This window comes from Colius striatus, chromosome 9 (assembly GCF_028858725.1).
Source record: "Colius striatus isolate bColStr4 chromosome 9, bColStr4.1.hap1, whole genome shotgun sequence".
In the NCBI taxonomy this organism is placed as follows: Eukaryota; Metazoa; Chordata; class Aves; order Coliiformes; family Coliidae; genus Colius; species Colius striatus.
In genome coordinates this window covers 8,444,327-8,460,878 of record NC_084767.1, presented here as the reverse complement: position 1 = coordinate 8,460,878, position 16,552 = coordinate 8,444,327, and the positions used below count along the sequence as shown (strand labels likewise).

Sequence of the window (16,552 nt, the reverse complement as noted above, 5' to 3'; positions counted from 1 at the left end):
TGGCAAAGTTGTGTTTTATAAACAGTGCATCTGCATGATAAGAGGAGAGGTTGCCACACTTATGAAATATTTCTTTTCTACTCATTTTCTTAAACTGGATACCAAGATCTTCAGCAGTGAAACGGCTACTGAGAAAAAAATCAGTTCAATTCTGTCCCATTATGTTTTTGCAAGCTGTAGAAATACTGAGGAAACACATAGATCAACAGAAAAGCCACTCTAAAACAATACTTCAGAGGGATTTTATTAACAAGGACTGTTCTGCCTTGGATAGTCATGTCCACTCAAAACAAATGCCACACCGAAAACCCCCCTGTGTGGGACAGATATACTTGGATCAAGGTATAACATTGTTATGCTGTCAAAAAAATGACTAAGATGAATTTAAGAGACTGAATTTAAGATGGAATATCACGCAATAACAGCTTATAAGAGTTACAAAGCCAACATATAAACATAAAAAGCAAAGCTGACATATTTGATAACCACAAAGCCTGCTTTTTCCAAATATACTCTCAATTACAGTCACTCTGGATTACTCAAACAAAAAACAAGCTCAGGGAAGTGCAGTATTACAGTGTTCATCTCAGTTGCTACACTGTCAACCTCTCAAAGCTTCCCCACATGTAATAAAGTCTCCCCAGCCTCTTGCCTGGGCACACTTGTGGGAAGAGAAGGCAGTTTCACAGCTTCTGACACACATCCCACTCCAGCTCTGACACTTGGGGCAACCAAAGACCATGTAAAACACATCATGGCAGCTTTTTGTGGTTTGAAGTTGAATGTCATCATGGAAGTTAGAGGGTTTTCTTAAGGGTCAATTCTAAGAATCAACTGTAAAATACGGTCAATGAAAGGCAAAAAGTTGTGGGTAGTGGACGTCTTTCAAAAGACCTTAACGTGTTAAGCCAGTACCTCATCTGACATTATGGCAGTTAACCTCAGAATAGCCAATAAACAGTAACAAGAGCTTCATTACAGTTTATTAATAGTAAAAAAAAAAAGCACAAAATTCATGTTACTTAAGAAACGGTAAAGAAACAGGCAAATCCAAGTGAGAGATTGCTGCAGAGTCAACAAGAGAGAATCACGTAACTGAAGTACTGAAGACATCGAAAACCACAATCTGTTGTGTACATAGTCATTTCAGAGAACAAATAACATTTCATTTTTCTGTGCTGTGTTCTGGTTGAATCGTCCACATTCGAACAACTCTAAATACAAATGCAGGATTTGAGTCCTCTATCAATACTAGATAACATATTTTTCCAAGGCCCTCAATTGTAATGTTCTTTCTTCTAATTAGACTGCTGCTAGATCTGTAGGCAGTCTTATAAACCACTTTAACCTTATTTTAATTTCTCATTATGAAAATTATAACTGTTCATTAACTTTGGAAGACACAGCATTAAGGCTGTGATGTATAATTCTTCATATTAATAACAATCTTCCTTATAAATTCAATGCTTGGAGCAGATATTGATAATAATGTCTTCTGAGGTTTATTTTTGTGTTTGGAAGAATTTGAAAAAGAAAACTTAATTGGGGCATGCACACTTTGTTGCCTGAGCATACACAAAACTTTAATCACTGTCATGGTTTTTACTGCCAAAATATAATTGCACCAAATTTAGCAGACTTGTTAGAAAGTAAAACCTGACCTCCTCAAAACAAGAAACTATCTGGCCAACACTACCCTTCACAGCTCTCCAAATCCATGCTAAAATGCTTTTCAAGGATAATGTCTGGATTATTACTCTTTGTGTAGTCAACTTTTAGCATATTGTGAATAATTTTCATCCAAGGTCATTGTTTCCTACAGAGGTTATGCACCATTTTAAATTTGCTTCAATACTGTTGAAATGCCTACCTTAAGGATGGAAAAATACCAACAGACAATTTGATCTCAGTAAGATATTGAGTATTACTTGTAAGAAGGTTTTTTAGTTCTATTACTACATCATTTGAAATATTAATATTATATTCGTGTCATTTAATATCTCTTCTTAAGCTGTCATCTTTAAAACACAATATTCATAGAATCAAAGAATCATAGAATGGTAGGGGTTGGAAGGGATCTTTAGAGATCATCTAGTCCAACTCCCCTGCAGAAGCCGTGTCACCTAGATCAGGTCACATAAGAACATGTCCAGGCTGACCTAGATCAGGTCACATAGGAACATGTCCAGGAAGGAGACTCCACAACCCCTCTGGGCAGCCTGTGCCAGGGCTCCCTCACCTGAACAGTGAAATAGTGTTTTCTTACATTTAAGTGGAACTTTTTGTGTTCCAGCTTCATCCCATTACCCCTTGTCCTGTTGCTAGCTACTATAGAAAAAAGGGATATACCAATCTCCTGACATCCACCCCTTTAGATATTTGTAAATGTTAATAAGATCTCCCCTCAGTCTCCTCTTCTCCAGACTAAACAGCCCCAGTTCCTGCAGCCTTTCCTCATATGAAAGATGCTCCATTCCCCTGATCATCTTGGTGTCCCTGCGCTGGCCTCTCTCCAGAAGTTCTCTGTCCCTCTTGAGCTGTGGAACCCAGAACTGGACACAGGACTCCAGATGAGGCCTCATCAGGGCAGAGTAGAGAGGGAGAAGAACCTCCCTTGACCTGCTGGCCACACTCTTCTTGATGCATTCCAGAATGCCATTGGCCTTCTTGGCCACGAGGGCACATTGCTGGCTCTCCCAGGTCTCTCTCTGCAGAGCTGCTCTTCAGTAGTTCGACCTCCAGCCTGTCCTGGTGCATGGGGTTGTTCCTTCCCTGATGCAGGACTCTGCACTTGTCCTTGTTGACCCTCATGAGGTTCCTCTCTGTCCAACTCTCAAGCTAGTTGAGATCCTGCTGAATGGCAGCACGGCCTTCTGTGGAGGCTGGAGGTATATTTTGCTGGAGGTCATTGAAATATTGAAATATTCTGCTGAAATATTCTGCTGGAGGTCATTGAAAATAGCTAGAATATCATGCTAGACCTGTTAGCACAGAATGGGCCACTTGCTTGAGGGAATGAAAATTATGCAGTTTGGTCTAGATGATGGTTTCATCTCTTTTCTTTTTTCCTTTTAAATTCTCGGATGTAACGGTGCCTCTGGCTTAAGTAGCAAAACATAAAATACTCTTTACTTCAGTACTTATATAAATTGAAATCATTAATGTATTTGAGAAGACAAAGTTATGTTGAACTGAGTCATCTGGCCACTTAGCACTTACTATTTCAAATAATCAAAATTTAAACTTGTTTCTAGCAGCACTTACAGACTCATAGTACAGTTTGGGTTGGAAGGGACCTTAAAGGTTACCTTGTTCCAACCCCCTTCACCATGGGTTGGGACACCTTCTACTAGACCAAGCTCCTCGAAGCCCAATCCAACCTGATCTTGAATACTTCCCGGTATGGCCATCCACAACATCTCTGGGCAACTTGTTCCAGTGCCTCACTACTCTTACATGTAAGAGCTTCTTCCATCTTTCTTACATCTTAATCTAAATCTTCCCTCTTTCAGTTTAAAGCTGTTACCCTCTGTCCTAGCACTACATGTCCTGGTAAAAAGTACCCCTCTGGCTTTTCTGTAGGCTCCTTTAGAAAATGGAAGGCTGCTAGACTGTTTCCCCAGAGCCATGTCTTCTCCAGGTTGAACAACCTCAACCCTCTCAACCTATCTTCATAGGAGACCAAACGCTCTTCTACCTTTTTCACATAGAACACTGGAAAAAATACCACTGATGTTGTATATTTGTTTAAATTTTCTTAACAATAGACATTTCTTTACATTCTGCAACAGTTGGTGGAAGTGCCAAACCTAAAAACCTCAACTATAGCTCTCTTTGTAATATCACCATATACAAATCTTTCCATGAAATTTAGGTTGATATGAATACATTAAAAAGGTACAATAAGAGAAGAAACACAGTGACAGCAACTATCAAGATTGAGAAGTTTAGAGTAGATGAATAAGCTGATAAGTAAAAAAAGGAATATGACATTTGTGAAAACATGTCATAAGGAAAACAGCCAACTAGCATCACTGAACACGATAGTAGTTACACAGAGCTCAGAGAACAGCATCAGAAGCAAGAGAAGACTTTTAGTGTTATGTCAAGAACATTTTCAAGTGTTCAATTCCTTTTGTAACACACAGGTTTTGATGGATTGCTTAAGTTTAGAAAGTAGCCTAGTTCTTAACTACTGTGTTTGCCATAACAATTCTTCAGGCAGGTAATTCCACTCTCTATTTTCTGGACTTTCTCAAATTCAACTAAAATTAAATCTCTTACTTCACTTTTCACTGTTATAAGAAAAAACAGAGAACCATTCTGTTTTGTTAGGTTTTCTTTTACATTTTTCTACACAAGTTTTCTGCATCCATTATAACAAGGTTCTATCACACACACATACACACAACTGAGACTCATTCGATATCATGTACGAGAAACAGCATTCCTCAGAGAGGCTTTTCTCCAAACAATTTTAAAATATATCTTTTCATTTTGAATTAAACAGGATGTAGGGATTGCCACCAGCGGAGGAGTAGGAAATCACAAACAGCTATAACCCAAATATTCTAAGGAAATGTAAGCAAGTAATTACAAATAAAACTGCTTACACCCATGCAACTTGTTTGGCAACAGCAGTATAGCATAAGGAAAGCTGCTACAATTCATAACAGCATCTTGTAATAAAACAGCTTTATGCATCCCTCTCAAACTGTTTAGTGCTCAAATCTCATCAGATGGCTGAGTAAGCATTACACTTTGGGACAGTAAATCTCTGTTTCCAATATGGTCTACATTCACAGACATGTACTTTTGCATTCACTGTAAGACACTTCCAGCTAAGTACCCATATAAAAACCCAGCAATATATAAAAATATCTGCATGCTATTTTGTCTAGTCAGCTATGTAGACTCCAAAAATATTGAGGAACCCTGAAGATCCAGTAGCTCAACAGGAAATGACTGCAACCAGGAAAAGCTAATTTGAACATTAGATATACAAACACAAAAACAGTATGAAAGGGCTATCTTTACACATTCCACTGTCTCTTCAACATGTCACTGAGGCATATATGGCATTGCTATGGCATTTTTTTGCTTCCTCTAAAGAAAAACTAAAAGATAGGAAAGGGTTTAGAAAGGAGGAATTTAGTCCCCATCTATAGTAAGGTAATTCAAAGGAACATAGAGGAAAAAAGATAAGGTGTAAAGATAATGACAAAATAAGTACAATAAACACATAAAACCTGTTCTCAAAGCATTTGAGCTGGAAATTGACTTGTGCATTGACCCACAAGTGCACACACTCTGATGCTTGACTCATCTTCCACACACATAGTGAAAACATACGGATGTCTAATCCTTTCCATATTTTCCTGAAGATGCAGACCTGACATCAGAGAGTTCTACAATGTATAACACAAAATAAATGCTTTTGCCAGCTTAAAATTTACAGATCTCCAATGTTATTTAAGGATTTATTTCTTCCTGTATTATGAAATGGAAGAAAAAGAAGGACATGAACTAATTTCTCTTTACGAGAACACAAGTTGTAGAGAGTGTGCCATATTTAAAGCAGAAATAAAACAACATTCACCAGTGCAAGTTTTGGACTACATGGATCCTAAAGATTAACTTTCTGGTGCATGCAAGGACAAAGATGCCCAATTCAAATACACATCAAGCCTAAAAGCTTTTTTTTCATGGTAATAGGTGTATTGGAAAAGAGTTAAGAGTCTATTCATTGGTTTAAGAACATTTACAAGTAATCAGTCTCCTTCCTAAACTTTTCACACTGGAGATTGCATCCTAAAAAGCATCTATGTTAAACTGCAGATCCTTCTGCAGACAAGAACCCAGGGAAGGTGGAATATTTGCAGAATTTGCACAGATACATAGTTTTTGTTAGTTGGATCAATGAAGAACAAATATTTTCATTTAGGCTGTCTTATTTTTAAAAGAAAAATATTATTTCATCTCCTTGGAGTACATTATTTCCCTTTACAATGGATTTTAATGAGAAAGAGCATACACATGGATGTACTTGAATATCACAGCTTCTTAGATGACTAAGTGCACATGTGCATATGAGAAAATAGAGGAGGATTTATAGGATCAAAAATTATTATTTTTACTATCCAAAGTCTTAGACTTCTATTACACTGCCAAGCAAAGGGACGAGGAGGAAGAAAACTATACAAAGGAAAGGTTTTTTTCAATATTCAGTTAGGCTCTGGTATTAAAAGGTGAGCAAACTCTACACTGTTTTGAAGCACAACATCTTTTTCCTTGATACAAATTTCTAACTATAAAGTACTGTAAGTATAAATCCTATTCATTTTTAAGTGGTTTTGAGAAGGTATTTGCATTAAAAGTAGTTACTACCATTATCATGGAGTAAATCTATTTATTTTTTTTAACCTGAATGGAAAACGTCTACTTTTTAGAAGTTATCCCTTCGTATCTGATTTACATAATGTTCATGTAACTCTGTAAATGGTCAGAAAAAACGGAATCTACTTTTACTTAATCATCAACTAATAATGAATCCAGTACAGTAGCAGTAAAAAACAGCAGAAGCTCTTTTTTGAAAGCTAACTGTTAAGAATGAAAAGGTACATAAGTCTATACATAATTATATACTTGCATCAGAAATCCCTGCATTCTGATTCTCTAATCTAAACCGTAAACAAATGCTGATTTTTGATAACAATCACTAGAGAGAAACTGACAAGAATAAGGAAAATATTCCCCAAGAGAAACTGTGTGTACACACAGAATCCACATATTATGTCTAGCTGTTTGTTGTTTATTCTACAAATACATATTAATGTTAGAATAGCACTGTGGTTTTCAGCACTGGTCATATTAATTATCACTGGAGTCCTCTGTCAGCATCATTGCTTCTCTATATAAAGTTTCAGAAGACAGTATTTTATTCAACTCCCTCTCTGTTATGTTCACCTAGAGCAAGATTCTCAGCCATACCTTAATTGATGACACTGTGTATTTAGCTTGCTAGTTAATGACATTCTTTCCATAGTAATGGTATTTTAAACACTCCACCATGCTGTAGTGCAATCGCCACCTCTGAAGTACCCCTTTGGAACACGTCTCCTGTCACTCAGTACCTGCTCTCTCAGAGGACTTCCAATGACCAATGATCTAGAATGTGGCTCAACTAGTCAAATGGGTAAGAGAGCAAGAGTTACACCTTCATTCAACAAGTTCCTGTCAGACAGGCTGACTTTTCAATCTTCACTTCCAGCAGGTCTGAGAAATCAATGACACCCAGCAAATTGTCCTAATGTATAAAGATATAAAATGGTAAAATGCTAAAAAAAGAGGATGGAAAGGGAATGAAAGGGAAGTGGAAAGTAAGACATGATCAGAACAACATATTTAAGCTACCATTTAAAAACTAGGGAACTAGCTGGAAAAACGAAAAAAAAAAACAAAACAAAACAAAATGAAAAAGCAAGAGAAAACAATTTATGCAAGTGCACTTGGAAGTAGTCTGAAGTCTGAGAGCTTATTCCATGATGTTTCCCTAAAAAGATACTTCTAAAAAGATTTCTTTCTGATTCTATGTTACTGTGACTCAGTTCTAAAACACACAAAGTTTTAGTTTAACTCCCATCTATCATCAGATCTTAATCCTACAGCTCAGAAGGCCACTTGACTGATGCTGGAGTACAAGTGAAAGAAGTCATGGGAGGCTTTGAGTTGGATGTTCTAGGATTTTCCTTTCCTAAAAGCATACTTGGGGAAGAATGCTATAAATGTTTGTACCTGTATTTATTTGCTAGTCTAGTAATGCTGCCATGTAGCTCCATTATTAACAATATCAAACCAGATGAAAGCACAGAGGAAAAGTGCTTTCATGTTTTTGAATCACTTTACAATAAGAACCATAACACCTTTTATGGGAGGGAGTTTTTATTCAACATCTTAGCTTTATTAAATAAGGTACACATATGAAAATAAGAATTTTTATTTCTCACTAATGCTGTGCTTTCTAGAGAGGAGAAATTGAATGCAGTTGTCTCACCTTAATAAATATTTTACACTGGGATTGCATTTCTCTTAGGTAACCATTAAAGCCACAGTAAATCTTGATTCAACAGCAGTGCAACTGGTACACGTGTGTACCAGTTTTAATAGGAAATTTGCCTTGAGGCCTTTTTACCCCATACAAGGCAGCCAACATCTGATTCCATGTTAAAGGCTTCCTCCTTAAGCTTCTGCCACCTACCTCAACCTCACATTTTGTTTGATTATGTAAAATAGGGATATACCAAAAAGCAACACATTGCAGAATGCCACTCAAAACCTAACATGTCAAAGGAAAATGAAGAATGTGCTCCCAACTCAAATCAGAACACAAGAAAAAGTTCTCTTAAATGTCTTTAGTCTAAATCTATGTATCTATATAATATATAGATACCTATATCCTATTTTCAAAAGGTCATAGTTTCTGGAAAGAAATATTAAAACTAAACTTAGTAAAGCTCAGTTGGATGTGGAAGGGATATACTAATTCGAGCCTAAATGTTGAGTAGATCTCATGCTTGATGACAAGATGATCGAAATCTCATTTTTGGTGTTACTGGGAATATAAGCAACGAGATAAAGTCCAGTTAGCCTGAGTAGTAGTAACAGTAACTAATACTCTATTCAGCAGTACATTAGTCACTGCTGAACACAGAACATCTGACTACAAGAACTTTACATCTGAAAAAGCTTAATCACTCTCATGAAATGTTCTCAGTGCAGTGTGGTTCTTCAAATGTGTAACAGTATAGTTTGGTGGCAGATTTATGAAGTAAAGAATAAAAGAAAACAATATTTGTTTTTTCTCAGCTATCAGAGCTGCCCTAGGGTAGGCTGTAAAAAATAAAAAGTAGACTGAGACTAGTTTGGTTTGCCTTGTTGGGTTTTTCTTTAATTGATATTATTCTCTTTTCTTCAGGAAACCTATTCAATACACATGGTGAAAAGATACAATAAGAACTAGAGATGGACAGCACAATAATTCAACTTCATGTGAAAGAAAAATGAAAGCATTATACTTCCAAGTGCCCCTCTGTGAATTCCTCTGTGTTTGTTTAAATTTGCTTAATGTTAATAACATCACTTGCCAAATTTAAGGGATATTATAAAGAATTTAATATAATCATTGTCACTAGCTTTTTCTAACTCCTGTTAAGATACCTATAGTGTTAAACAGGATACAAAAAGCACGTGTTTTTAAGTATAAAAGCAGGAAAAATTGAATTTCAGCTGACATATAGAAAGAATCGGTTGTTCTTCATTAATTATCATATGAAAACATATGTAACGCACACAAAGTAAATCAACTGTGGTAAAATTAAACAAACAAACATTTCAGAAGATTTTTGGGTCTAGTTTAATATACTAGTGGTTTTTATACTATTTTTAGCAACTTCAATCATGTACTCTAGTTGATCTGACATTTAACAGCTGAGATTTACTGCTAAACTAGATCTGATCTGAGAATGAGAAAACAGTATAACTATTGGATCATAAATTTTGCATCAGCTGAAGCCTGACTTTTGGCTCAAGCAAAAAGACAAAATCCATGAGCCAAGTGATGGAATAGCAAAGCTTACAATCACCCCTTTGAAACCTAGTTTAAAACTCTTAACAATTGGGTAGAGTGTTGTTTAAAGCACAATTTGGTTACAAAGTATACTTGACGAAAAGTTGCTTTTCAAAGCAACCTCTTTTAAAAAAGGTTTTCCAAAGTCCTGGGGTTTTTTTCCCCTTACAGCACATCTACACCATGCTGTGCCAGCAGGTAAGGTCACAAGAAAGTATTTTCTTTTAAAGTAATTAAACAAACAATGTTTGATAATTGGCTCTCTTTAGTGGAAAAATAAATGACATATAGCATGTAGAGAAATTCACATATTACTGGAAGATTTACATTGGCCAAATATCCAGCAGTGTCAGAACTATTGTCAAGTTTTTGACACATTATAAGAGAAAGTATAAAAGTTCGTACTCAAAATATAGCATTCAAAAAGGACCCCTCAACTTGAAACAAAATTTACTTGAATGCTCTTTCAGATCCACTGAAAGATTGTATATTTCATATCAATTGGGTAATGAATATCTGGTGTAGGTACTGAACTACAAACACATTTCTATGTACATTAGGTAAAATCTAAGACAAAATTAATAACTGAGGCATGCATTGGACCTGCCATTTTCACCAGGAACCTAAACACCAGTTTTGAATAGGTTTGGAAAATAAGTTTGATACCAAAATACTAAACCTATTCCAGACAATTTTGAACGTATATTATTGCTGATATTAAAAATATGGCTTTTAAAGGATAATTTTATTACTTAGAAAATTACAGGTAAATATTCACAGTAGACGTAATGTCAGACAAAAGTGCCTGCTGTGATATCCACGTCAGGTCATTCTTTACTCGCCTTTACACAGAAACTTCCAAATATCACAGTAGAAAGCAGTTTCTATAAAGAGGAACTTTCTTCAGTAGGCATATTTGTCAATAGTTATCACAAAAACCTTATTTAAAAATTTGCAAATGATGACAATTGTTTAAAGTTGTATTTTCAGAGCTAAATTCCCACTAACATTTAATTTTCCTATCAAATGCTTTACCCATCCTGGCTTAAAGAAGTATTTATACGTTGAACATTTGCTTTTTTATGAACAATGAGTCAAACAGATCAGAACAGGAAGACAATAAAATACTAAACCAAATCAGTATCTGTTTCAGACTTCTGAGCTCTGAATAGATTTTTTGTTATTAGCATTTCCCTGTTGAACCATCATAAATAATAATGGAAGCAGTACAACTTGATCTTATGCTTAACAGATTTTCAAAAGTGAATGACACACAGTCAGGCAGCAGCTAAAAACAAGTACTTTGAGCAGTACTAGTTCCATGGCTACATCTAATAGTTTTCAATGAACCAGTGTATATAGCTTTACTAACAGAAAAGACAAAATATTGAGGAAAATATCTACAGTTGCTTAAAAAAGTCAAGTTTTGTAATAATATAAAAATAAAATAAATTAAAAAATCTCCTAAGACTATTTATTTTAAGCATGTTTATTTCCTACAGAATTTAATCCCATCAAAACACCCACTCAAATTTAGAATAAATTTACATATGTAAGTTCCTAGCTGTCAGCATCTGGAAACTGAATGTGTAAGATGAAATGAACGGTATTTCCTACTTTATGAAGCACATTTTTATCCATATAGTATCCATGTAAAAAGTCAGAATATGTATCAAGTCTTAATCTAGATCTACTTGCCCCATTACCTCAAATTTCTTTAATGTACAACTAGAAAGATATCGAACTTGTGAATACAAAGAATCACCATTTGGACCTATTTTCTAAAGAAATTTACCTTCTAAACATAACAAAGGCAGGAAAATAAGCAGTTACTGCTCGTATTATTTAACAAAAAACTTACTTTGGCTCTCTAAAATAAACTTTATCCATCTAGATGTAAAATCACAGACTAGCAGGGGGAAAAATAATAATAATCATAAAAATAATAAAAAATCTGAGCATTTTCATTCAGTTACCAACAATTTGCACTTGCCTTCATAAAGAGGGCAGATAAGAACACATTAAGAGCAGGAGGAGGATGAACAGTTGTCAAATCAGTAATCAAGAGAAAAAGAACATCCTCATGAAATGCTGAATAATGACCTCAAAGCTAAAATGAGGCACTTGAGCTGAAGCATCTATCATCCAGATAGGGAAAAGTAATATTTAGATGACTCCTGTACACAAAGGCTGAACAAACTACAGTGAAGATGGCTCCAGTAGCTCGTATGATCTAGTTGCCATTTGACGTGTTATCTCTAGGTAAATATCTATAAGCAAAGAAAGACCTTACAAGAAGAGAGATTACCTCAGAAAATAGAATTGGGTGTTTAATAGACCAAGTGTAATGCAAACACTTTCAAATGTCTGTACACAAATGCATGAGAAATAAGGGATTAGACAAGGGTGTAATTAACAATGATAATTAATATATGTTTTTATGTAAAGGTGAAGACAGACACTGACTACTGGCAGAACGCTTTAAACAAGCTTCGTGACATGATCTCAAGTACAAAAACATGACCTTTCATTGAATGATCTTCACAGAAAGTGGGATAACTTAGAATATCCTGAGTCACAATATTAGAAATGCACAGAGGAATATTATCATATGCCATTAACAAGCACATACATAAAATAGCAGACTTACAGCAATTAAAGATGTACTAGATCATTTACCTTCCACTAAGAGGGGCACAAAGGGCTATAAATTTATGCCTCACATAAATATAAATTTATGCTTGATAGAAATCATATCCGAAACTCCAACTAAGCCAAGTAATTTATTTTTAAAACCATATTTAATTATTGACTGGGTGACAATTTAATCAGGCTATTTGGTCAAGTTAACCAACTGATTAAACACTCTTCCTCTAAACAATGTTCACTAATGGTTTCCACACACAGACCTATTATTTATTGAGACAAGTAAATATCTGAATTGAAGTGAAACTACATGTGTGTAATGGCAGAATCACAGCCTTTCCAATTAAAACCATTTGAATTGTTAATTCATTGGATGTAACAGCTATTTAAAGCAAGGAGCGTTTTAGAAAAGACGAGATTACTTCAGTTTGCTTACAAGTTCACACAGGCAGTTTATTTCCAATATTAGTTCTAGGATCTCGATGTTATGATGATGTATTACAGCCAATTGTAAAAGTAATTAGGTGAGTTTCCTCCTTCCAGTTTTTATGAGGTGAAAGGTAAGCAGGAAGTATAAGCAGTGACAAAATGAAGGCAGAGGAAACAACATTCCTATTGCCACAGTTCAATTACACGACACTTATGATCAGGAAAGGAATTCTGAGGCATCTGATGAATGTTTCTTGCCCATAAGGGGTTTCACTGTAACAGTGTTATATTTATCTTTTAAGTACAGGTACGCTGCTAAAGATAGACAAGTAATGGTGAAAATTCCATTATTAACTCTAAAATCAACCTAGAAAATGGAATACAAAGCTGGTATGTTGGCCAACCCTGAGATCCATGACAAATATGTCTGGTTAAGGGTCAGTAGCATTTGTGTTTATCAGATGTTTTGAGCAGTGGATCCTGTTTTGCCTCATTTATACAAAGTGAACTCTGACAGTATCAGAAATCTGAGAAGTGAAACAACTTCCTAATTTAACACAAACCAGCTGAACTAATGGTAAAAAAAACCCTAAAAACAAAAGCAACCATTCTCCTACAGTTCTTTCATTGAAACTCCTGGTATAACTTCAGAAGCAACAGAGATTGTCTACCTAGGATTACTACAAAAGGAAGCAGTTCTGACTTTAAACATACCTTGTCTTGGAAACTCATCCGACTCTCTGTGAACCAGGTCAGAAACTCGGTTTCCATAGTGCATCCTGGTGTCGTGATCATATGCCTTCAGTGTCTCACTTGAGCTGTATGACTTCTGAGTCGGTACTCTGCAGTCTTCACTGTCCAGTGAAGAACTTGTATAGCGACATTCCTTTCCACACCGGCCCCTCGTCAGAGAACGGTGTCTTCTATCTTTTATATCCATTATTCTGAGTCAGATAGTATGTTTTCAGAAAAGCCACTCTTATTTTTGGTGTCAGTCCTTGTTATCTAAAAGCAGAAAGGGATGACAAAAGAGTGAGCACTGTTGTTACTTTTTGTTTTATTCTATTTTCCCTGACTTATCCTTGAAGAACAACGGAGCACAGATCGAGAAGAAAGAGAAGAACCACATGATAAATCCTTAGAAACTGAAATAATTGACCTGAATGGGTGGGGGGAAGAAAATCAAATGCTGTAAGAGAATTGCATTCTATCTAAATTATCATCTCATTGAAGAGTTTAAAAAACGAAGATAAAACAGAAACAGTGTTACCTTTTGATATTTTGAATGAATACTGATAGCAACATGGAACCGACGGAATAATATTTGTTCCTGCTATGCAACACTACAAATAAAAGCAAACTCAAACCAGGTTTAATTATTTCCGTGCTTCCTGCAGGAGAGTTTGCAATTAAGAATGAAGCATGCAGGAGAGCTGCACAGAAATTATTCCTATTCTGCATTAACACATTACAAAGGTGTACATTATCCTTTAACCATGTTTTAATAAGCAAAAGCCACTGATTTTATTACCCTTGGATAACATAATCCAAGGCCCTATTCTCAACAAAAAGTTGGCTCGGGTATCTCCAGAGGTCCTGTCCAGGCTCAATATTTCTGCATTTTTATGATTCTCTGAACACTTTGGGAACTGGCTGCTCTTGTGCACCACAGAACAAGGCTCTTCACAATCCCTCAAGATGACCGGTTTATCCATCTCAGCACTCGGAGCTCTTCAGGATGTGTAAATATCTTCTGCTCACTGGACCAGGAAAAGAAATAGATTCTTACAGACTACTTAATTAGGACACCCTTACTGTGGCATATATGCTTTTATATATGCACAGTCGGCATGCATACATTGCAAAATGAAAGATACTGTAGAAAGCAAGAAATACACTAAGCGTGAGCACCCTAACCACTGAGGTACTAATTATTTTGAGTTCATATTTGTATGTATGTCTTTCATGGCATCCTATGCCCAGGTCTGTACTAGTCCTGAGAAATTCTCATGACAGAACTTTTTGCTGAAATGGAAGAAGAATCAGATTTGCTAACAAGTAAAAATTGGAACAAAAACCTCTGCTTTTCTATACTCGGCTAAGTGAATAAATGGTTTGGGCACATTTAGCTGGGACTGTGCATTTTATTTCAAGTGCTTACTCAAAAGTCCATCCAGCAGAATGGGATCAGGCCCTACACATCAGCTACACCCAGTCCCAGGCCAGAGAGTCCTTACTTAAATTACCAAAGCAGTCCAGCAGAACCATTCCTTCTGCCACCTCTGCATCAAGGTAACAAATTCAGTGAAAGACGACAAAAAACACAAGCAAGTAGTTGTGTCTTTCACTGCTGTAGTCTTTTGTACTCATAGGGGAGGAGGTCATAACATTGGCTAAATATTTGCCATATCACTGCTTTTTGGCTGGAATAGATTATGTCCCTAAGAGAAAATAAATGTAATTGGCCAGAGGAGCTAGTGAACTTGAGAAAAGGTTTCTTGGCTTCATTTAAACTCTGACATTTAGAACTGTTTGGCTTTTTCTTTCTATATTTTAAAGAAGAAAGTTAGGTAACCAAGAAAAACAGCTGTTTTAAACCACCCACAGGTACTCTGCAATCTGTGAGTGAAAAAAAAGTGTAAACATACTTACTTTTTTCTCTTTTTTCTCTTATTTTTAACTCTGATGGTGTATTTCAGAGGGGAAATCAACCCCCACAAAACAACACACATAGAAATGGCAAAACAAAATCAGAAAACTGGGAGAGCTGGATTTAGAATTTTAAAGAGAAAGGAAGACTCAAGACAGACTCCCATTTCTCGCCTCCCTGAAGGTCTAGAGGTTAAGTCTCTGTATCTGCATTATTCAACTCTTTGGTCTTGTAATATATTTTAAACTGTAAAGCATGTTAACACTAGTGGCACAAACACTGACTTCCAGTTTGAGGAGATATATGATCATTTCAATTAACAATGCCAGGCTCTTTGATCCTACTCCAATACTATCTCATCAAATTCAGATATCAATATATCACAATTATGAAACACAGAAATAGATGAATACAGTACAGGATTGAGCAAGACCTGCCAGTGACTCTCTGGATATCTTCATGCTACTGTTCAACACAAAAGCTTATTCTATACAAGGTATTGTCTAGCAGTTCAGAAAAAAAAAACACAGCTTTTTGTTTTTATGATTGCTAAACTAAGCTGTCTGGCTTGACTTCTACTGTTTCTGAAACAACATTAATTTTCTTCTTACTATAGCTAAAAAAAGGATTTACTACGCCTGAGATAAAACTTGTGAATATCTCCATGATATTAGCTTATAAAAGCAACTTCTCAAGCAGAGAGGATGTTTTGAAATTGTTCCCTCAATAAACATTCTTTTGTTGAGTTTTATGCAATTATCCTTCAAATACAAGACAATACTCTACTGTTGATAGTGCCAAGGAGTATTCCTCAGTCACTCTGCTGTGCAGAATGAAAGGTACAACGTCTGCAGCCCTTACTATGACAACTCCAATGGGTTAACACAAGAAAATAAATGTAGAAATTTGATAAATATCTCCCAACAGCTTTACTTTGACCTTAAGGAAAATGTTGTTATGAGGATCAGATGACGTAGTCATTAGGTGAATAACTTGATCTTTAGAATCCTATACTATTAAACATTTCTTGAACTTTACTGACTTGTAAGAGATGCTTCAAAATATTACAGATCATTTGAAAAACTTTCTTATTCGAGTTTTTAAACGTTCATATTTCTTGCAGTATGGTGTTTTTTTTTCTGAGTTGTCTACTAGTTGAGGACAAATCCCAAGCATCTGAGGCTAAATGCATCTACTTAACT

The 16,552-nt window shown here is 35.7% G+C and overlaps 1 protein-coding gene across 3 annotated transcripts in view; it reads right to left on the bottom strand.

The window, feature by feature from the left end:
• The window catches only part of TENM2 (teneurin transmembrane protein 2), a 517,058-nt gene extending 503,418 nt beyond the window's left edge, over nucleotides 1-13,640 (bottom strand). For all 3 annotated transcript variants that reach the window (XM_062002971.1, XM_062002972.1, XM_062002973.1), the window contains exon 1: nucleotides 13,415-13,640. In XM_062002971.1, the coding sequence (XP_061858955.1) occupies nucleotides 13,415-13,640 (226 nt within the window). The remainder of the gene's footprint in view (nucleotides 1-13,414) is intronic.
• Between the last annotated feature and the right edge of the window lie 2,912 nt (nucleotides 13,641-16,552).